The sequence below is a fragment of the Mizuhopecten yessoensis genome, unplaced genomic scaffold (genome assembly GCF_002113885.1).
Source record: "Mizuhopecten yessoensis strain PY_sf001 unplaced genomic scaffold, ASM211388v2 scaffold4083, whole genome shotgun sequence".
Classification (NCBI taxonomy): Eukaryota; Metazoa; Mollusca; class Bivalvia; order Pectinida; family Pectinidae; genus Mizuhopecten; species Mizuhopecten yessoensis.
The window spans coordinates 170,153-187,157 of NW_018405367.1; the positions used below are offsets into that span (position 1 = coordinate 170,153).

The 17,005-nt window shown below is 37.2% G+C and overlaps 1 protein-coding gene across 1 annotated transcript in view; it reads left to right on the forward strand.

Annotated features, from left to right (window-relative positions):
* LOC110448484 (N-acetylated-alpha-linked acidic dipeptidase-like protein) overlaps positions 1-17,005 on the forward strand; it is a 48,195-nt gene that overhangs the window by 26,318 nt on the left and 4,872 nt on the right. The window contains exons 2-11 of the mRNA XM_021494747.1: positions 400-724; positions 1,350-1,472; positions 9,950-10,094; positions 10,781-10,918; positions 11,804-11,896; positions 12,505-12,710; positions 13,124-13,270; positions 13,698-13,868; positions 14,929-15,130; positions 15,907-16,066. Coding sequence (XP_021350422.1) covers positions 400-724; positions 1,350-1,472; positions 9,950-10,094; positions 10,781-10,918; positions 11,804-11,896; positions 12,505-12,710; positions 13,124-13,270; positions 13,698-13,868; positions 14,929-15,130; positions 15,907-16,066 — 1,710 coding nt within the window. The remainder of the gene's footprint in view (positions 1-399; positions 725-1,349; positions 1,473-9,949; positions 10,095-10,780; positions 10,919-11,803; positions 11,897-12,504; positions 12,711-13,123; positions 13,271-13,697; positions 13,869-14,928; positions 15,131-15,906; positions 16,067-17,005) is intronic.

Here is a 17,005-nt window from a genome sequence, read left to right on the forward strand (position 1 = left end):
TCTGTGTATTATATATGTACGATGTATAAATATCAACTTGGAGGTTTATTATGGTCCTGAACAATCTTAGGTTATTCTAAAACTGATGTGTTTTTGACTTTTTTACATAGGTTCCTTCAATGACCAAGATAATTTGCATATAAAAAAGTGTAAAATTTCCTGAGTCATCCTAAGTTTCAGCTTACAGATATTTTGTATGTGAGTACCTCTTAGAATAACAGAGTGTCACAAATTGAAATCAAGCCTCGTACCCCACAACATTTGTATATACAGAGTTACTGCCCTTTGTTCATTTTTTGAGTTTTAACATATTGCATGCTATAATTTGTATTGATGAAATTATGTTAGACATTTAATATAAATGCATTAATTCTAAATATTTTCAATTCTTAATTCCAGTGAGTTTTCATTCAGACGAAAACTAACCTCCAACTCCGGATGGGACGAAAATACTGTCAGCTTTGTTAAATCGGAATTCACCAAATATGGTTTGGACAAAATTAGTGTTGAGGAGTATGATGTTGTCGTCACCTATCCTAATCCTGTTCAACCCAATAGGTTAGAGGTCATCACCTCAGCAGGCCAGGTCAAATTAAATTTGACCTTTGGTTCAGGTCAGAGGTCAAGTGTCGACAAAAAAAAGCGGGGTGCTGATGATGTGGAAGAGATGAGAAAACACCTTGTTGAGCCTTATGTAGCATTTGCTCCCTCTGGAACTGTACAGGTATATATTGAGCTATTTAAATTCATGGGACACTAGTTTTGTGATAATTTGCCAATACATAGATCAGATTTCATATATAATAATAATAATAATATACAACATTTTATATAGCACCCTATTTAGCTAGAATAAGCCACTCTAAATTGCTTTACAGTACATAGATACATGGTATATTAGTTATATAGTCCCCAACCTGTTTTACTGGAAGAGGGTTTCGGTTTGCAATTCGTCTTAATCTGTCAGTTTGTGTGTCACTTCATGGCATATCTCAAATATTTGTCACCTAAAATTGAAAAAGTTTGTCTTTGAGTACCTATAAGGATATAACAGAGTGTTGTGTGTATAAGGAAATCAAATTGTGTACTTCAATTTATAAATTGTAGCCCTTGGTTCATAGTATGTCGCTTTGGCAGGTGGATTTATAACTTTTATTCTCTGTCAACTACAGTTGCTAATTTCGAATGTAATCACCCTTTAGGATGGAAGAGTGTTGAGAACTAAAATCAGGTCTCATGCCCTAATATACAGAGTTATTGCCCTTTGTTCAAACTTTGTCCAGAGGTTTGGGACCTATGATTTAACGCAATAACTTGTCTTGTTTACATTGTTTCATTTTGCTTGTCAGGGTGCCTTGGTGTATGGTCACTATGGACGGATGGTTGACCTTGTACAGGTCAACAAGAGTGGTGTCACACTCAAGAATAAGATACTCATCCTCAGGCTCGGCAAACTGGCAGTCACAGAAAAGGTAAGAATGGTCTAATTGTGCCAAAGTTCAAATCTCAACAGAGCGGTCAAAACTGCAAAATGGGTTAAAACTCCACTATGAATACGGGACCATGAAATATGAGTGCCATATTGTGTGTGGTAGCTTTGCTGTAATGATCCGTTTCTAGTTATCTATTTGATCTTAATATGACTTTACTATTGTTCAAATAAATGACCTTGAGGTAATTTCAAGGTCACAAGTGTCAAATTTGTGAAATTATTCCTGGACTTCTCCTTAAGATCCATAAAGCCTAGAGTAATTGAATTGTTTTATAGCTCAGTTAAATAAGGGATATGGAATCTGCTTAAATAAATGACCTTGACCCACTTATTAGGTTGTAAGGGCTAAATGTGTTTGAATCTACATGATATCAAGTTAGTTGAAATAAATTTGACCTTAACTCATTTTGAAGGTCACATATGAAATATGTTGGTGAATGGCATTGACTAAAATAGGTGAGTGATGCAGGCCTATTGAGCCTCTTGTAACTTTCTAACTGTCTGGACTTATTTGTGAATGCCAACTCTTCTAATATTGATATAAAGGATCTGGAACACTTTCTCGGTCATAAAACAAATCAATTGTTAGAAACGTCAAACAATCACTTCCTGTATTACCCGCCATAAAATACAGGATAAGGAAGATCGGCTCTATGTAAGATTATAAAACCCCAGATCAGCCGTGTACTGTGTACTGTCTCTGCCATGTTGTAGCGTTCCAAGTTCCCATTACACAGAGACCGAGTATCATAGGGTTAAGTAACTAGTGTTGGTCAATATTGATCATAGCTTCTACAATGATCGTGGAACATGCCACATGCTTTGTAAATATCATCATCATATGCAGTTCTAGTCAATTCAAAATGATCAAGATAATTAAGGAGAAGGAATTGATCCAACACAGGGCAGTTTTGTCTTTAGAAACATTTTATAACTTTGTCTACCATTATGTATTATTCAAAACTGGATTTTACAAAAAAATGCAATACTTTGTGTGATAACATTTTTTGTGCTTGTCTACCATTATGTATTGTTCAAAACTGGTTTTACAAAAAATAGTAATAAGAGTATTTGTGTAGAGAGGGAGAAAGAAGGTAGCCCTTACTCCATGTCCAATTCCGTCGGTTATAAAGTTAAAAATTATTTCATTTTAACTTTTTGCTGTCCATCAGATGGGATACAAATTAAAACATGGAGAAACATTCTTAAACCTAATGCCTTATGTGACACTCACAGACAATATGACGCTTGTTGCCATTGTATTTGAAATAAATGTTTTGTGTATTATAATGACTGTGCAAAATCGCAAACAGCAACTTGGCATGTGATGAAATTTATAATAAATGAAATGTCTGACAATTGAAAAGAGAACATGAGAGAAGAATAATTTACTGTCAGCATAATTTGTTTTTAAAAATATCAAATCCTGCATGTGGCAAGGGCATTGCTATTACTGTTGAATGTAAAAAGATCTAGATGAAGAGGATTTGTTTGACTGTTAACCCTTTCACCACTGTAGACCATAATGGACTCATCCAGATCAGTGCATGGGAGAGTCTACTAAAGTTGCATAGGGGTGAAAGGGTTAAGGTCTTTTGAACTAAAGGCAGAAATATAATCTTCTGTTATCTTGAATTACAGTTATCGTGATGCACATGTTGCAGTTTTTAATTTACAAAGGGATTCGGGAACACATGTTTTAGTCTTAAAAGAACTTAATCTCTTTAATGTTTTGTCTATATATATGTGATACCATCATCAGCGGGTTATATATTCAGCAGAACTAATTCGGTATGAAAAGCGGGTCGTATGAGAGACAGAAAATCCATATGCATGTAACACAAATGATCAATGATAATAGTTTATCAAATCGTTGTAAAATGGCACGGCAGTGTTTGGATGATCAATAAACGTAACATTCCCGACTTTATGTAAAACAAACATGTTTTGTACCCTCGTACTATTTTTTTCCAGTATTCATAATTTCCTACGATATTGAATAGCGATGTGAGTGACGGGGTAACACCTGGGGGTTAAAGGTGAAACAGATAGGTTTTATCAAGGGAGTAAGTCAGGGTGGCTCTGTACTGCAGCCTTCATTGTAAGAATTAATCCTTTAATATTACATACGTTTTATAAACCGCACACTACGATGTAAAAGTACATCGTTCCTTTAATCTAGTTAATCCACCTCAGATTATTTTGCAATTTTGAGATTATGAACGAAAAATCAAATTGATTTTGTAATTCTAAACGTTTTATATGCTAATTTCGGAGACATCCAAGATTTTTTTTTCTCTATTTACGATTTTGTACTCATCAATATTAATCTTGTTGATGTTTTACCCCGTTGTCATAGAATGAGGATTTTTTTCTGATATCAGTTTATTAGCTCACCTGGCGTGAAGTGCCTGTGATTAAGCTTACGCGATAGCACTGCGATTGTCGTTGTCAGTCAGAATAGAATCGTTTGACATTCAATCGGTGTCAATCAATATAACTGAAAATACAAAACATGAATACAAGTCTTCTTATTCTATAAACATTTATTAACTATTAATTTTAACAAATATGAAAGAGAGGAAATATCAAAACATTAAAATTTCAATTGATTAATTCTTTGATATGAAAATTGATTTCCTTCTTACAAATATTACCAAGTCAAAATGAACCTTTTGAAGGTTTGATTTTAAATTTCTTACATTTAAGAAAAAAAATCTTTCCATGTCACAAATTCTTGAAATGAAAAAATGGAACCAATTCCTTCTCAATTCACTTTATGAGTAATGTACCCCAGTTTGTAAAAGATTAACTTACAAGACTATTTTTCTTTAAGACAGGTATATATTATAGACTATCCTCTAGCTGGCACTCAATGTATATTTGAATTCCCCCACACCCTGTGCAGTACTCGAGATTCACCCCTATTATATTTACACTGCCCTTGAGCTGGGCGATATACTGTAGTGGTTACTTGGATGCGTAATAATCTGACGTCATCAATAGTGTGCATCAAATGTGGTCAATGTTACCTGTTATGTATACTGATCTGGCTGTACTTTTGAATTAAATTGAATCCCTAATGACAGGTTAATTTATGGTTTTATTACCTGGTATGTGGACATGTTAAGTAGCCTGCCATTGTCGGCAAACGACCACCAGAGTGAGTTGGGTACTTGGCCAGTACATGCTGTTGCATGGTTTAGACATGTTATAACTTTTAAGCAGCTGTCAGACTATTTAGTGATATATATGTATATATTGAGTTGTAAAATATTACACTGAAGATCTAAAGTTTTCCTCAAGGCATTAGTTACACTGGAAAAAATAGTTCTTCATGACAGGTGACACTCAGGACAAAGTTACACTGATGCTCTGCCTCAGCCTCCCATTGTCACACTTTTATGCTAGTTAGATCCTTTGTAATATTTACCTCCACATTTGCCCCAACCCTCCCATTACGCTGTTGTTTGATCCCCTTTGTTCCAATATCTTGCATTGTATTTTTGAATTCATATTTATCTCGCCAATGAATCATTTCTTGAAGAAATTAAAAGTATATCTTTCTTCTGAAGATGTATAACTGGTGCCGAAGTATTAATTCTTCTTTGATAAGAAGTTTGTTTAAGCATGTAAGCAAGTACTCTGTAGTTTCTAAGAGGAAAACCATGTGAGATATTGAAAAATATTGTCATTCAATGAATATATAAATTTTAAATATTAAAATTTCACTAATTTATTCAAATTTCAACTGGTTACCATGGCAACCTTAATCGAAAACACTTTGAAATATTTCAATATATTATAATAGTATTAAGGGAAGTATTCAAAATTTGGGGTTGAAAAGGCCTGAACCATGCAAAGTAATTTTTCGACAAAATGGCCATGTCATTGCAATGATGAAAATTCCTTGGTTTTGCATTCCTTCTACTGAAAAGTATTATTGATCAAATAATTACTTAAGATGAAAATTCACAACGAAAAATTTGTTATTTAAGGACACACGGTCCTAAGACCTTCACAAATTCTTAGGTAACTTTTGAAAAAGATATTAGGGTCTATAAATCTCACTGCAAAAGTAATTTAAATTATTTATTAGGTATTTTATTATGGGTTGACATAAGATTAACATTTAAGACTGCCACAAATGTTCCTCAGTCTTTCTACAAGCAGTTGTCTACTGCTGATCGAGTCAAGGTCATTGAGAAAAGCAACTTGATTGGAATAAACTGACATATGGTACATTATCCTGTACTCGCATTGATAATAATAATTTGAGGTTCTTATATACCGCTTTATCACAACCTAGTTCGTAGGTCGTCTCACAGCGGTTCACAAATTATTATCCGTGGTTATAGGGCCTTTGTGACCAGCCAATATCTTTCTTAACTCCTTACGGGAGCATACAGCCGGAACTGCCATTTCAGCACTCACAGCTAGCATTCTACAATTCTAGCACTGCCCAACCAAATACTAATTTACAGCTGTGTAGTCTGGAACAAGCGGAGTAAAGTATCTTGCTCAAAGATACAACACAGTGCCGTGCCGTAACTCGAACCCGCAACCCTTTGGTCATGAGACCGGCGTCATACCACTAGACTACCGTGCCTCCGTTGATTTAAGTTTAAATTTTTTGGTGCAATTACAATTTTAAACGATTTAACTTTATTGATTGAATTTGAATATTTATGATATAAAATATTGTAATGCCAAAGGTCAGTTGGAACATTTTGGCAATGCAATGCCTTACACTGCTGTTATAAGATACAGGTACCAATATAGTGGACCTGGCCTGGGTCGATGATCGCGGGGTAGAGCTCATTTAGTAAACGAAGTGCCAGTATAGAGGGTCTGATAGAGGTCTAGACTGTTGTAGTTTTCCAGCCTTTTTGCAGATCAATGCCTATGACCAAGCCTTTTTGTAAAATTATACTGTGAGTGCCGGGCAAGGGGATACTAATGTAACAGACTGTGCTTTTTAAAGCCAATCTATACTAAGCTGATCAAGAATGACCAGAAACCATGCAATAGTCGGTGGTTGCATCATAGAGTCTATTATTTACTGGTCAAGTATAATTCCCCGACATATCAGTTGTCGGCTATTATCTCACATCTCTACAGATGGTTATACACATTGGTATATCGTATGTTCTCTCCTTCGGATATTCTAGCTAGCGGGACACTCGCTGTTTATGGAGTGATTTTCATTGTACTTTTAGTGCTTCTGTCTGTCTCCTGTGTTCTGATTTACTGCCTTCTCATGAAGCCCATAGATTCATAAAATCCCAGCTAGCTTAGCTGCTTAGGATGATCGAGCTACACCAATAAATATTTAACAATACATTTGAAGGAAAGCTTTTATGCCCCCACCATTATTATGGCTGTCCATTAATTTCTCATTAATACTATAGTTTATGTTAGTTAAACTTCGGTATATGGTAACCAGCTAGCTTCGGTTGATACCCAAGACAATTAAAACAATATAAATGAACATCGAGGAAGCATTAGATTATCGTAATCACGGCTGGCATAGACCTGATATAGAATTGTGATTTGGAACAGTTATGTCGCTGGTTGTCGCACTTCTCCATAGATCTGGTTAGCGGTGATTAACTTGATTGCCTGGTCCGACGGCGAACACCCACTGATGTCTGTTTTGACAAATTGCCTTAAGCTGTTTCTGCAGTCCTAATGATTCTGTATTTGTAACATGGTGGTACATTACAGCAATACACAATAATTCCCATACGGTAAATTACAGTCAAACGCATTAAATGGATATTGAATGGGTTGAGGGGATTTATCAAAATCGTTTTCATAGATGATAGATTTTAGAAAAATTCTCCATGCTGATCTGGCATTTTTGTTTAATTTAAGGTTATATGCTATCTTACACAGTGTACTTGTGATCTGTATTAGAGTTGTCTTCCTTAGTTTTATAAATTTAATTATCTAATAATTTTGAATTATCCGACGGTTCATTATCAATGTATTCGTTATTGTATACTAAAGGGCCATTAATTCAGTGTTAAGCTCTTCATTTAGGAGGTAATTAAAGTATCACAGTAAGATCTATTTTTAGCTTAAATTACGGTTACAGATCAAGATGATTTCGAAATCAAAGATTATTATATTGAGCACAGATATCTATATATAAATATGCATACCAGTTAAGTTATTTCACAGTTTCCAGGCTGTGTGTGTGAAGGTTTCCCAGCCTTTATTGGCTGAGGTTAATCCATTATATACCCCTCATAAATCTGTGAAGTATTATGACAGGTAAGAAATCAATGCCCTGGTAGAACATGTGTGTGTAAATCTTTGCCTTGTTGACCTCTCTATCTAGTCTACCCTTGTCAGTCACAAAGAAGTGGCTTTTCCAGATAAGGGGCTGTCTCTGGGAACATTATACTAGACTTAATTTCCAGGGACTGTTACATGTACTGGCTTAGCCATCTCTGGGGACATCATCCTGGGCTATTTCCAGGGACTGTCACATGGGCTGGCTCAGCCATCTCTGGGGACATCATCCTAGGCTATTTCCAGGGACTGTCACATGGCCTGGCTCAGCCATCTCTGGGAACATTATCCTATGCTATTTCCAGGGAATGTCACATGGGCTGGCTCAGCCATCTCTGGGGACATCATCCTAGGCTATTTCCGGGGACTGTTACTTGTACTGGCTCAGCCATCTCTGGGGACATCATCCTAGGCTATTTCCAGGGATTGTCACATGTACTGGCTCAGCCATCTCTGGGAACATTATTCTTGGCTATTTCCAGGGACTGTTACATGTACTGGCTCAGCCATCTCTGTGGACATCATCCTAGGCTACTTCCAGGGACTGTCACATGGGCTGGCTCAGCCATCTCTGTGGACATCATCCTAGGCTACTTCCAGGGACTGTCACATGGGCTGGCTCAGCCATCTCTGGGGACATCATCCTAGGCTATTTCCGGGGACTGTTACGTGTACTGGCTCAGCCATCTCTGGGGACATCATCCTAGGCTATTTCCGGGGACTGTTACTTGTACTGGCTCAGCCATCTCTGGGGACATCATCCTAGGCTATTTCCAGGGATTGTCACATGTACTGGCTCAGCCATCTCTGGGAACATTATTCTAGGCTATTTCCAGGGACTGTTACATGTACTGGCTCAGCCATCTCTGGGAACATTATTCTTGGCTATTTCCAGGGACTGTTACATGTACTGGCTCAGCCATCTCTGGGGACATCATCCTAGGCTACTTCCAGGGACTGTTAAATGGGCTGGCTCAGCCATCTCTGGGCACATTATCCTAGACTTAATTTCCAGGGACTATCACATGGGCTGGCTCAGCCATCTCTGGGGACATTATCCTAGACAATTTCTAGGGACTGTCACAGGGGCTGGCTCAGCCATCACTGGGAACATCATCCTAGGCTATTTCCAGCGACTGTTATATGGGCTGGCTCTGCCATCTCTTGGGACATCATCCTAGGCTATTTCCAGGGACTGTTATATGGGCTGGCTCTGCCATATCTTGGGACATCATCCTAGACTATTTCCGGGGACTGTCACATGGCCTGGCTCGGCCATCTCTGGGGACATAATCCTAGACTATTTTCGGGGACTGTCACATGGGCTGGCTCAGCCATCTCTTAGAACATTATTCTAGCAAAGAGGCAGATGAAACATGATATGACAGGTTTTATATTGAGGTGTTAATTTATTGTCAAACATAAAGTTTAAATCTGATAATTAAACTAAGCCTTTTAATGGAAATCAGGGGCCACGGTGGCCAAGTGGTTAAGGCGTCTGACAATCTGCTACCACTAGCCCCTCCACCACTGGGTCGCGGGTTCGAGACCTATGTGGGGCAGTAGCCATTGGTACTGTCCATAGGTGGGTGGTTTTCCTTCAGGAACTTCGGCTTTTCTCCACCACCAAAACCTGAAATGTCCTAAAATGACCCTAGCTGCTAATATGATGTAAAACACAAACAAACTAAACTAATGGAAATAGCTATTGGACTTTGGTTCTTGGTAGACAGTTATTAATGAAGTTCTAGAAATTATGGCACTTGTGACATCAAAATCATGCAGTCAGATATTGTGATTTCAATGATGGAGAAATGATAATTAACTTTCTAACAGTATTTATATATACAGAAAATACGACATAATGTTTATTGCAATTCTTTTGCTAAAATGAGGCCATGTTTTGTATCCGGGCTAAAAAAATCTCATTTTCATCAACTCCCTAAGGATCAGTCAAATTTATGATTAACTCATTCACCCCTGAAGACACATTTAAACTCTTCCAATTCAAAGGTTGGAATAGTTCATTACTAAATTTCAGGGGTGAATGAGTTATAACATGTTTACACCTTACTGGAATTATTCAAAAAAACACACCTAGCAATCAATTGAATATTCTGTGTGAACATTATTTGTTTATGTACTCTACATCTACAGCTGGCGCTGGCTGCCCAGTGGGGTGCTGTCGGTGTTCTACTTTACATCGACCCTGCTGACCTGGGTGGGACTGTGGATAGAGTAACCTCCCCTGATTTACAGAAGTTTGTACCATACGTGTCTGCAGGTGGAAAGGTTTACACAGGTGACTAGAATATGTCGGATTAACTTTTATATCGTTAAGCTTATCATTCTTTGAACAGATGTGGAGATTGTAATTTCTACTCTCCTTCAATTTTCATGCAATTTCCATAACATACAGTTTACGATTCAATGTCGATTTGAGGTATATATTAACTGTATATTAACTCATTCACCCCTGAAATTTCATTATGAACTATTCCAACCTTTTCATTGGAAGGGTTCAAATTTGTTTTTGGGGGTAAATGAGTTGAACAAAAGAAGACTTTTTATGGGATATATATGTCAGCTGCTCTTAGAGCTAAAGAACACTTCAGTCAATTTCAGTCTTATTTTGGTCAACATTTTCAAGCATTCAAGACATTTAACCAAACAAATGTCATGTTTGTGGAGAACGTTTTTTTGAGTCCTAGCTGGTCAAGAATTTTGAAATTTCTTTAACTGATTTTCATGTATTATAAAATTCAGCATTTCAAAATGACATGGATGTCAGCCAAGAAACAGGAATTCATGTGTATCCAAAGTTACACTAATTGTCATAAATCGCTTTTACTTACTTGCTCTATGTACTCTGACGATTTATAATCTGTCTGTGAAAAAAAATGTCACCTGATACTCCAAGATATGAAATGATGTTGGAATTCAAATTGTCCATTGAAATTTATTGTTGAACTTTTGCCTTTTTGACAGCCAATCCCTATGGAGTTTCTATCGTGCCAGCTCAGACTGTTTCCATAGAAACAGCAACTTTCCTTATGAGCTCTCTGATTGAACCGTCTGCTCCTGCATCCTGGAATGGTGGATTGAATGCTACTTATCGTCTCCAAGGTAATCTGAGGCCCACAATTGATGAGACAGAACGGTAGAGAATACATTAAATATTGATGTCTCCTGGCGAACATTTTTCTAAGTATATTTGACTGTCTTCAATGCTCTCTCTTGAAGATTGTCATAAAATGCTTTACACAAAGCATCTAATCGCAGGATTATAATTCATTCAGCTTGATATTTCTTTTCATAATGTATGCATCCACAAAACATACACTTCTGTCTCATTTCCCTGTGTGTAAGATAGAGCTGTCCAGGGTAAGAAAAGGGTGTAAGAAATTTCTATCTTACACCCCATTTCACGTGACGTGACATCACAATGGCCCAACAATGATGTGACGTCATGAATTTGAAAAACTCTGATGCCGCAATGCAAAAAAGGCGACGTGAGGAAATTAAAACCTTCTACGGTATATTTACCATACACGTTAGAAAGATGAAATTATTTTTTTCCGTGCAAACTCTGTTCGCGAATATGGAGTATGCTAAGTGTTGCTGATAAATTCGTTTTCTACCCAGTCCTATTGCATTTTCACGGTTTCTGAGCAAAGCCTCAGGTTTTACCAAATTTGAAAACCCCTTGGTTGGAATTTCCTGATCCTACACCCCTGGGCATGAGAAGAGTCTGATAATATACAGTAATAGCACTATTTTGGAGGCATTCTAGCTTAAGTGTTTTTAAGGACATTTTGCACTATGATGTTACACTAATTGATGCACTACAGCACTTATTGTATTTTTTCCTTTTTTCGAAGGACGTTTGATTGTTCTATTATATTGGGTGTTCTGTAAAGTGTTGAGATATGAGGGTATACTGCTGATGTAAAACAGTAGTCTTGTATGTCAGGGGAGATAACTTCAACTTACACCGTTATGATGTTTCAGGCCAGCACACAGTGAGGCTCATTGTCAACAACATCAAGAAGGTGGAGACTGTGAGGAATGTTGTGGGTGTTATTGAAGGAGATATAGAAGGAGGTAGGTGGATATTTGTTATTTTTTAAGTGTTATGTTTTTTCCTTAAATACTCGGTCTCTTAAATATTTAATTCTTTCGAGGAGAAAAACTTACATTGTCAACTTTCAGTCCTTAATGTACGCTGGTATAGAAAAAAATCATGATAAGATTTACCATTTAATTTATCTTAGAAATGGATATTTCTAAAAAGTGGGTGACTTTATTTAATTGAGTCACTTGATTCAGAATGTTTATACTGTACAGTCAGCAGATTATTTGCCATCAAATTGCCTAATTACAAATTCCTAATCTGATGTCACAATTTCAAGTCAATATCGTTTTTTCAAGTCAGTTTAACTTTGGATTGTCTGTCATACAAGATGCCTAATCGGACACCCTCTGGCACACAACATTTAGGTCAGACTAGACAGTGATATCCTTAGGCTTGAGGCTGGATTAGACCGAATGTTACATTTTTATTTTCTTACTCCGGTTTCCTCCCAAAATTAAGACCCATATGCGCTAACAACCGGGCCAGCAAGAGTGATTAATATAAGTTGAACTAACTTGTTCATAATTGTTGTAAAAGAAATAAAGTTCATATTGTATATCATGTTCGCTGTTCCTAGATCGGAACATCATGGTGGGAGCTGCACGGACTGGTGGGTCTCAGACAGAATCCATGGTCTCCATGGGAACCATCAACATGCTGGAGCTGGCTCGCAGCATTGCATCTATACGACGTCTGGAAAAATGGCTCCCTCGACGCGGAATCAAGTTTTACTCATGGGGCGGAGCACAGTTCTCTCACTCTGGTATTGAAGAGTACCTGAAGGTATTTTGCCTATATTTTAATTTTTGTTTTGTGTTTTTTTCCCTTGGTGCATTAGTTTGTTACATTATTTCATAAAAGTATAAAATTTATATTAAGATATTCAGGATGTCAAAACAAAGTATTAAAATAAGAAATTTTGAGGGACAAAAGAATTATAGTCATAGGAAATTTAGATATTTTAACATGTAGAAATAAGTGTGAAAAAGAATTCTGGTTTGTTTATCTTTCTAAAAATTTAACACCACAAAAATGCCTAATTTTAGATAATTATCAAAACTAGAGAGAAAAAAATATGTTTGTGATGTTTTTAAGTGTTCTCTTTCCATAATAAAGAGAATTTTCTGTTGTCATTGTACTATACAGGGTAAGTCACGTCTTGAGATACTACTCCGTTCTGATTTGTTTCATTGCAGGAGAATCGCCTCATTGTACAGACCAAGGCTGTAGCCTACCTTGACCTTGACCTCTACATGCGAAGGAGCGATAGTCTGCGGGCACCCAAGATGGACGTGACCACAAGTCATCTGCTGTCAACTCTGGTCGAAAAAGTCTCAACAGTTGTAAGATTTACAATTAATGACCTTCCTCACACATTTATTGAGTTAAAAATTTTGCTGGGTTAACATTTTGCGATTTTGTGTCCGAAACTTATTCACGGGTGTTTAAATATCGCAAATCACAGTTTCTGTAAGTCTGTTTTGGAACATCTCGCAAAGAGTTATGTGCCCTGATGAGCAATTTAAAGTTACTACGTAATAAACTGGAACATCAATAAACCTGAATAAGCAGCCATATCTCAAAGACAGTTCTTTTGTGTTTTGTTTTTTTGTCAAAAACAAACTTCAAAACTTGAAAGCATTCCTGACGAATGTTTATTGATAATTTTTGAATTATTGTCTTGTCATATTGAACACATGTATATTGATTGTTTTTGAAAATTGAAGATCTCTTGTTTTGTTTATTACCTATCTTATGTCTGTGCTTTAGGTGCCCGATGCTGCCTTTTCCGAGTTAACGATCAAAGATAGCCTCTCTCTGACTGTAAATGAGTACAGGAAGTCGATCAGTGCCACAGACTACCTCCATGGAAACCAAGGTTCTCTGTTCTTATTCCAGGAACTAGGGATCCCGGTTTTTAAATCTGGATTTGATCTCCCTGTAAGTATGAATAGATATAGGCCGAGGCCTAGGATTCCTGTATACTATCTGTGGGGGCCGCTGTGGCCAAGTGGTTAAGGCGTCTTGACATTCTGCTACCACTAGCCCTCCAGTACCACTAGGTCAAAGGTTCGAGACCTACGTGGGGCAGTCGCCAGGTACTGGCCGTAGGTCGGTGGTTTTTCTTCGGGAACTCCGCCTTTCCTCCTCCACTACCAAAACCTGGCACGTCCTTATATGACCATAGCTGTTAATAGGACGTAAAACACAAACAAACACACACTAACTGTCAACGGACATAGAATTTAATATGTTTATCAGTCATCTTGTTGACTCAATTTGGTTTCAAGTTATTAGGTGATGCAAAATACTGAAAACAGTATTATAGTAGTTATAAGGGTATATATGCTACCTTTCACATTCATCTGTGATTTATGAGTCTTCCCCCTTGAAACTGAAACGTGTATGTTTCATATGTATCACCAAGTCATTTTTTAGGTTGTATAACTTTTGAAGTCATAGTTAAAAACCATTAAAGACAGAAATTCACATGTTTGTTGATGTGGAAATGTTTTGATATGGACGGAGATGAAATGATATTGTACGTAGCATATATCCCTCAGGCATTCTTATTACCAGATACGTGTATACTGTCTAACACGAAATGTTCGTGTGTACTTTCCTTCGTGGTTTGAAGCCATGTAGATAGTTTCTTGGTACAAACGTGCGTGGATATCCTATATTAACAAACAGTAAAACATGTGTATCATTCAAATTTGTTGTATTTATTTTCGTGGTTCGATAGCAACCACAAAAAAACATGAATGTTTATGCACAACAAACTTTTTATGTTAGTATGGTAGTATCATGTACTGTCAACAGATTTGTTTTGGTTTCTTGTTTACAGAAGAAATATCTCGAGAACATGAACACTTTTTGCCAATAGACTGAACTAATACATGTGGTCACCTCATAATAGTTCGTTATAAACATTTAAGTCTTTTGTTGCCAATAAGTATTAAACATGATCAGATTTTAATGTACTAATGCTATGTTCCAGGGTGCTATGATAAAGAATGGCTCACTTCATGACTCCGAGCATCACTACCGGTATCACTTGGCTGCTGCCAGAGTTATGGCCCTTGTGATACTAAATCTGGTTGATGAAAATATCCTACCGCTAGATGTCGCTGGCTTTGCATCATCCATTGACGAGGCCATGATACAGACAGCAGACTTAAAAGACATGAGTGAACTTATAGGTAAAGATTGATTCTGTGAAAACAGAAAAATGTATCGCTGATAAAAGGTCAGGACGATCATGGTAAATGTTGTTTTGCTGAAATATATGTCTGAACACTGGAGGTCAAGGTTACAAAAAAGAGGTCAAATTTCTGTTCACTGAAATAACTTTACAAATCACAAAACATTATTTGATAAAACTTCACAATGTATACCAAGAAACCTTTGCCCAGTCAAGTTCTTTCGGCGTTAAAATCCCTATTCACCAAGTGTAATTTTGCCTTTCATATCTCGTTTCTTTATATGTTGTTTACTGATATTTGCTGTAATGATAATCATCCTCATAACGGAGGGCAAAAATCGAGGAAGTTCAACTGCGGTGAAAATTTCCTGGTATATGGTATATATGTGTATTGAAACTAGATCCAGCATGCGCATTGCATACCTCTCTGAAATCAGTAATCAAAGGTCAGTCACAGGAAGGGTGAAAGGTCAAATGCCATACATGTTAATGCAGACCAAAGGAGTAAATTTAAGTGTGTACCATGATTGATAAGGAGGGTTTGTTGCATATTTCTTTTCAGTTCTGTACCTTCATGTATTAACTCATTCACCCCTGAAATTTCATAATGAACTATTCCAACCTTTCAGTTGGAAGAGTTCAAATATGTCTTCAGGGGTAAATGAGTTGACAGCATGCAGTGGGGAACAATTATAATCTTTGTACCCCTATCCTCCCCATTCTCACTCCCCACATGTAAACCTGAGTTTATACCTAATTCATTCTTTCCCTCAGATAATTTGGTGATCACATCAGATGTGTTTCTGACCACTGGGAAGGCCTTTGAGGTGTATATAGAATCTCTTGGACCCAACAAAGTTCCTCTAGAGGCGCGCAGAGTCAATGATGCTCTCATGATGCTGGATAAAGTCTTCCTCTCTCCTCTCATTAACAGGTAATACTTTTGTGACTATATCAAGTCCATCACTAGCTGCGGCGGGAACCATAGCTTCTAGGCCCGATTTTTTTTTTTTTTTAAATTGTTATCAGTCCGTATCAACAGTTATCAAGCTCTCGGAGATAATACTAATTAGTAATATACAACTGTTTTTCAAAATTGAAGTTTTAATGTCATATGCTGGTTGGCTGGTAAAATTGGTGGAACAGAATTTTTTCTTTTCAATTAAAAAAATGTACACAGATTAAAGAGTTTACAGCATGGGAGAATTACATTCGGTTACTGGGATGGCTGATCTAAATTCATCCACAGTATTGGCCGGGACAGTAGAGGCAGGTAGAGAATTACATTCGATTACTGAGATGGCTGATCTAAATTCATCCACAGTATTGGCCGAGACAATAGAGGCAGGTAGAGAATTACATTCGATTACTGAGATGGCTGATCTAAATTCATCCACAGTATTGGCCGAGACAGTAGAGGCAGGTAGAGAATTACATTCGATTACTGAGATGGCTGATCTAAATTCATCCACAGTATTGGCCGGGACAGTAGAGGCAGGTAGAGAATTACATTCGATTACTGAGATGGCTGATCTAAATTCATCCACAGTATTGGCCGAGACAATAGAGGCAGGTAGAGAATTACATTCGATTACTGAGATGGCTGATCTAAATTCATCCACAGTATTGGCCCAGACAATAGAGGCAGGTAGAGAATTACATTCGATTACTGAGATGGCTGATCTAAATTCATCCACAGTATTGGCCGAGACAATAGAGGCAGGTAGAGAATTACATTCGATTACTGAGATGGCTGATCTAAATTCATCCACAGTATTGGCCGAGACAATAGAGGCAGGTAGAGAATTACATTCGATTACTGAGATGGCTGATCTAAATTCATCCACAGTATTGGCCGAGACAATAGAGGCAG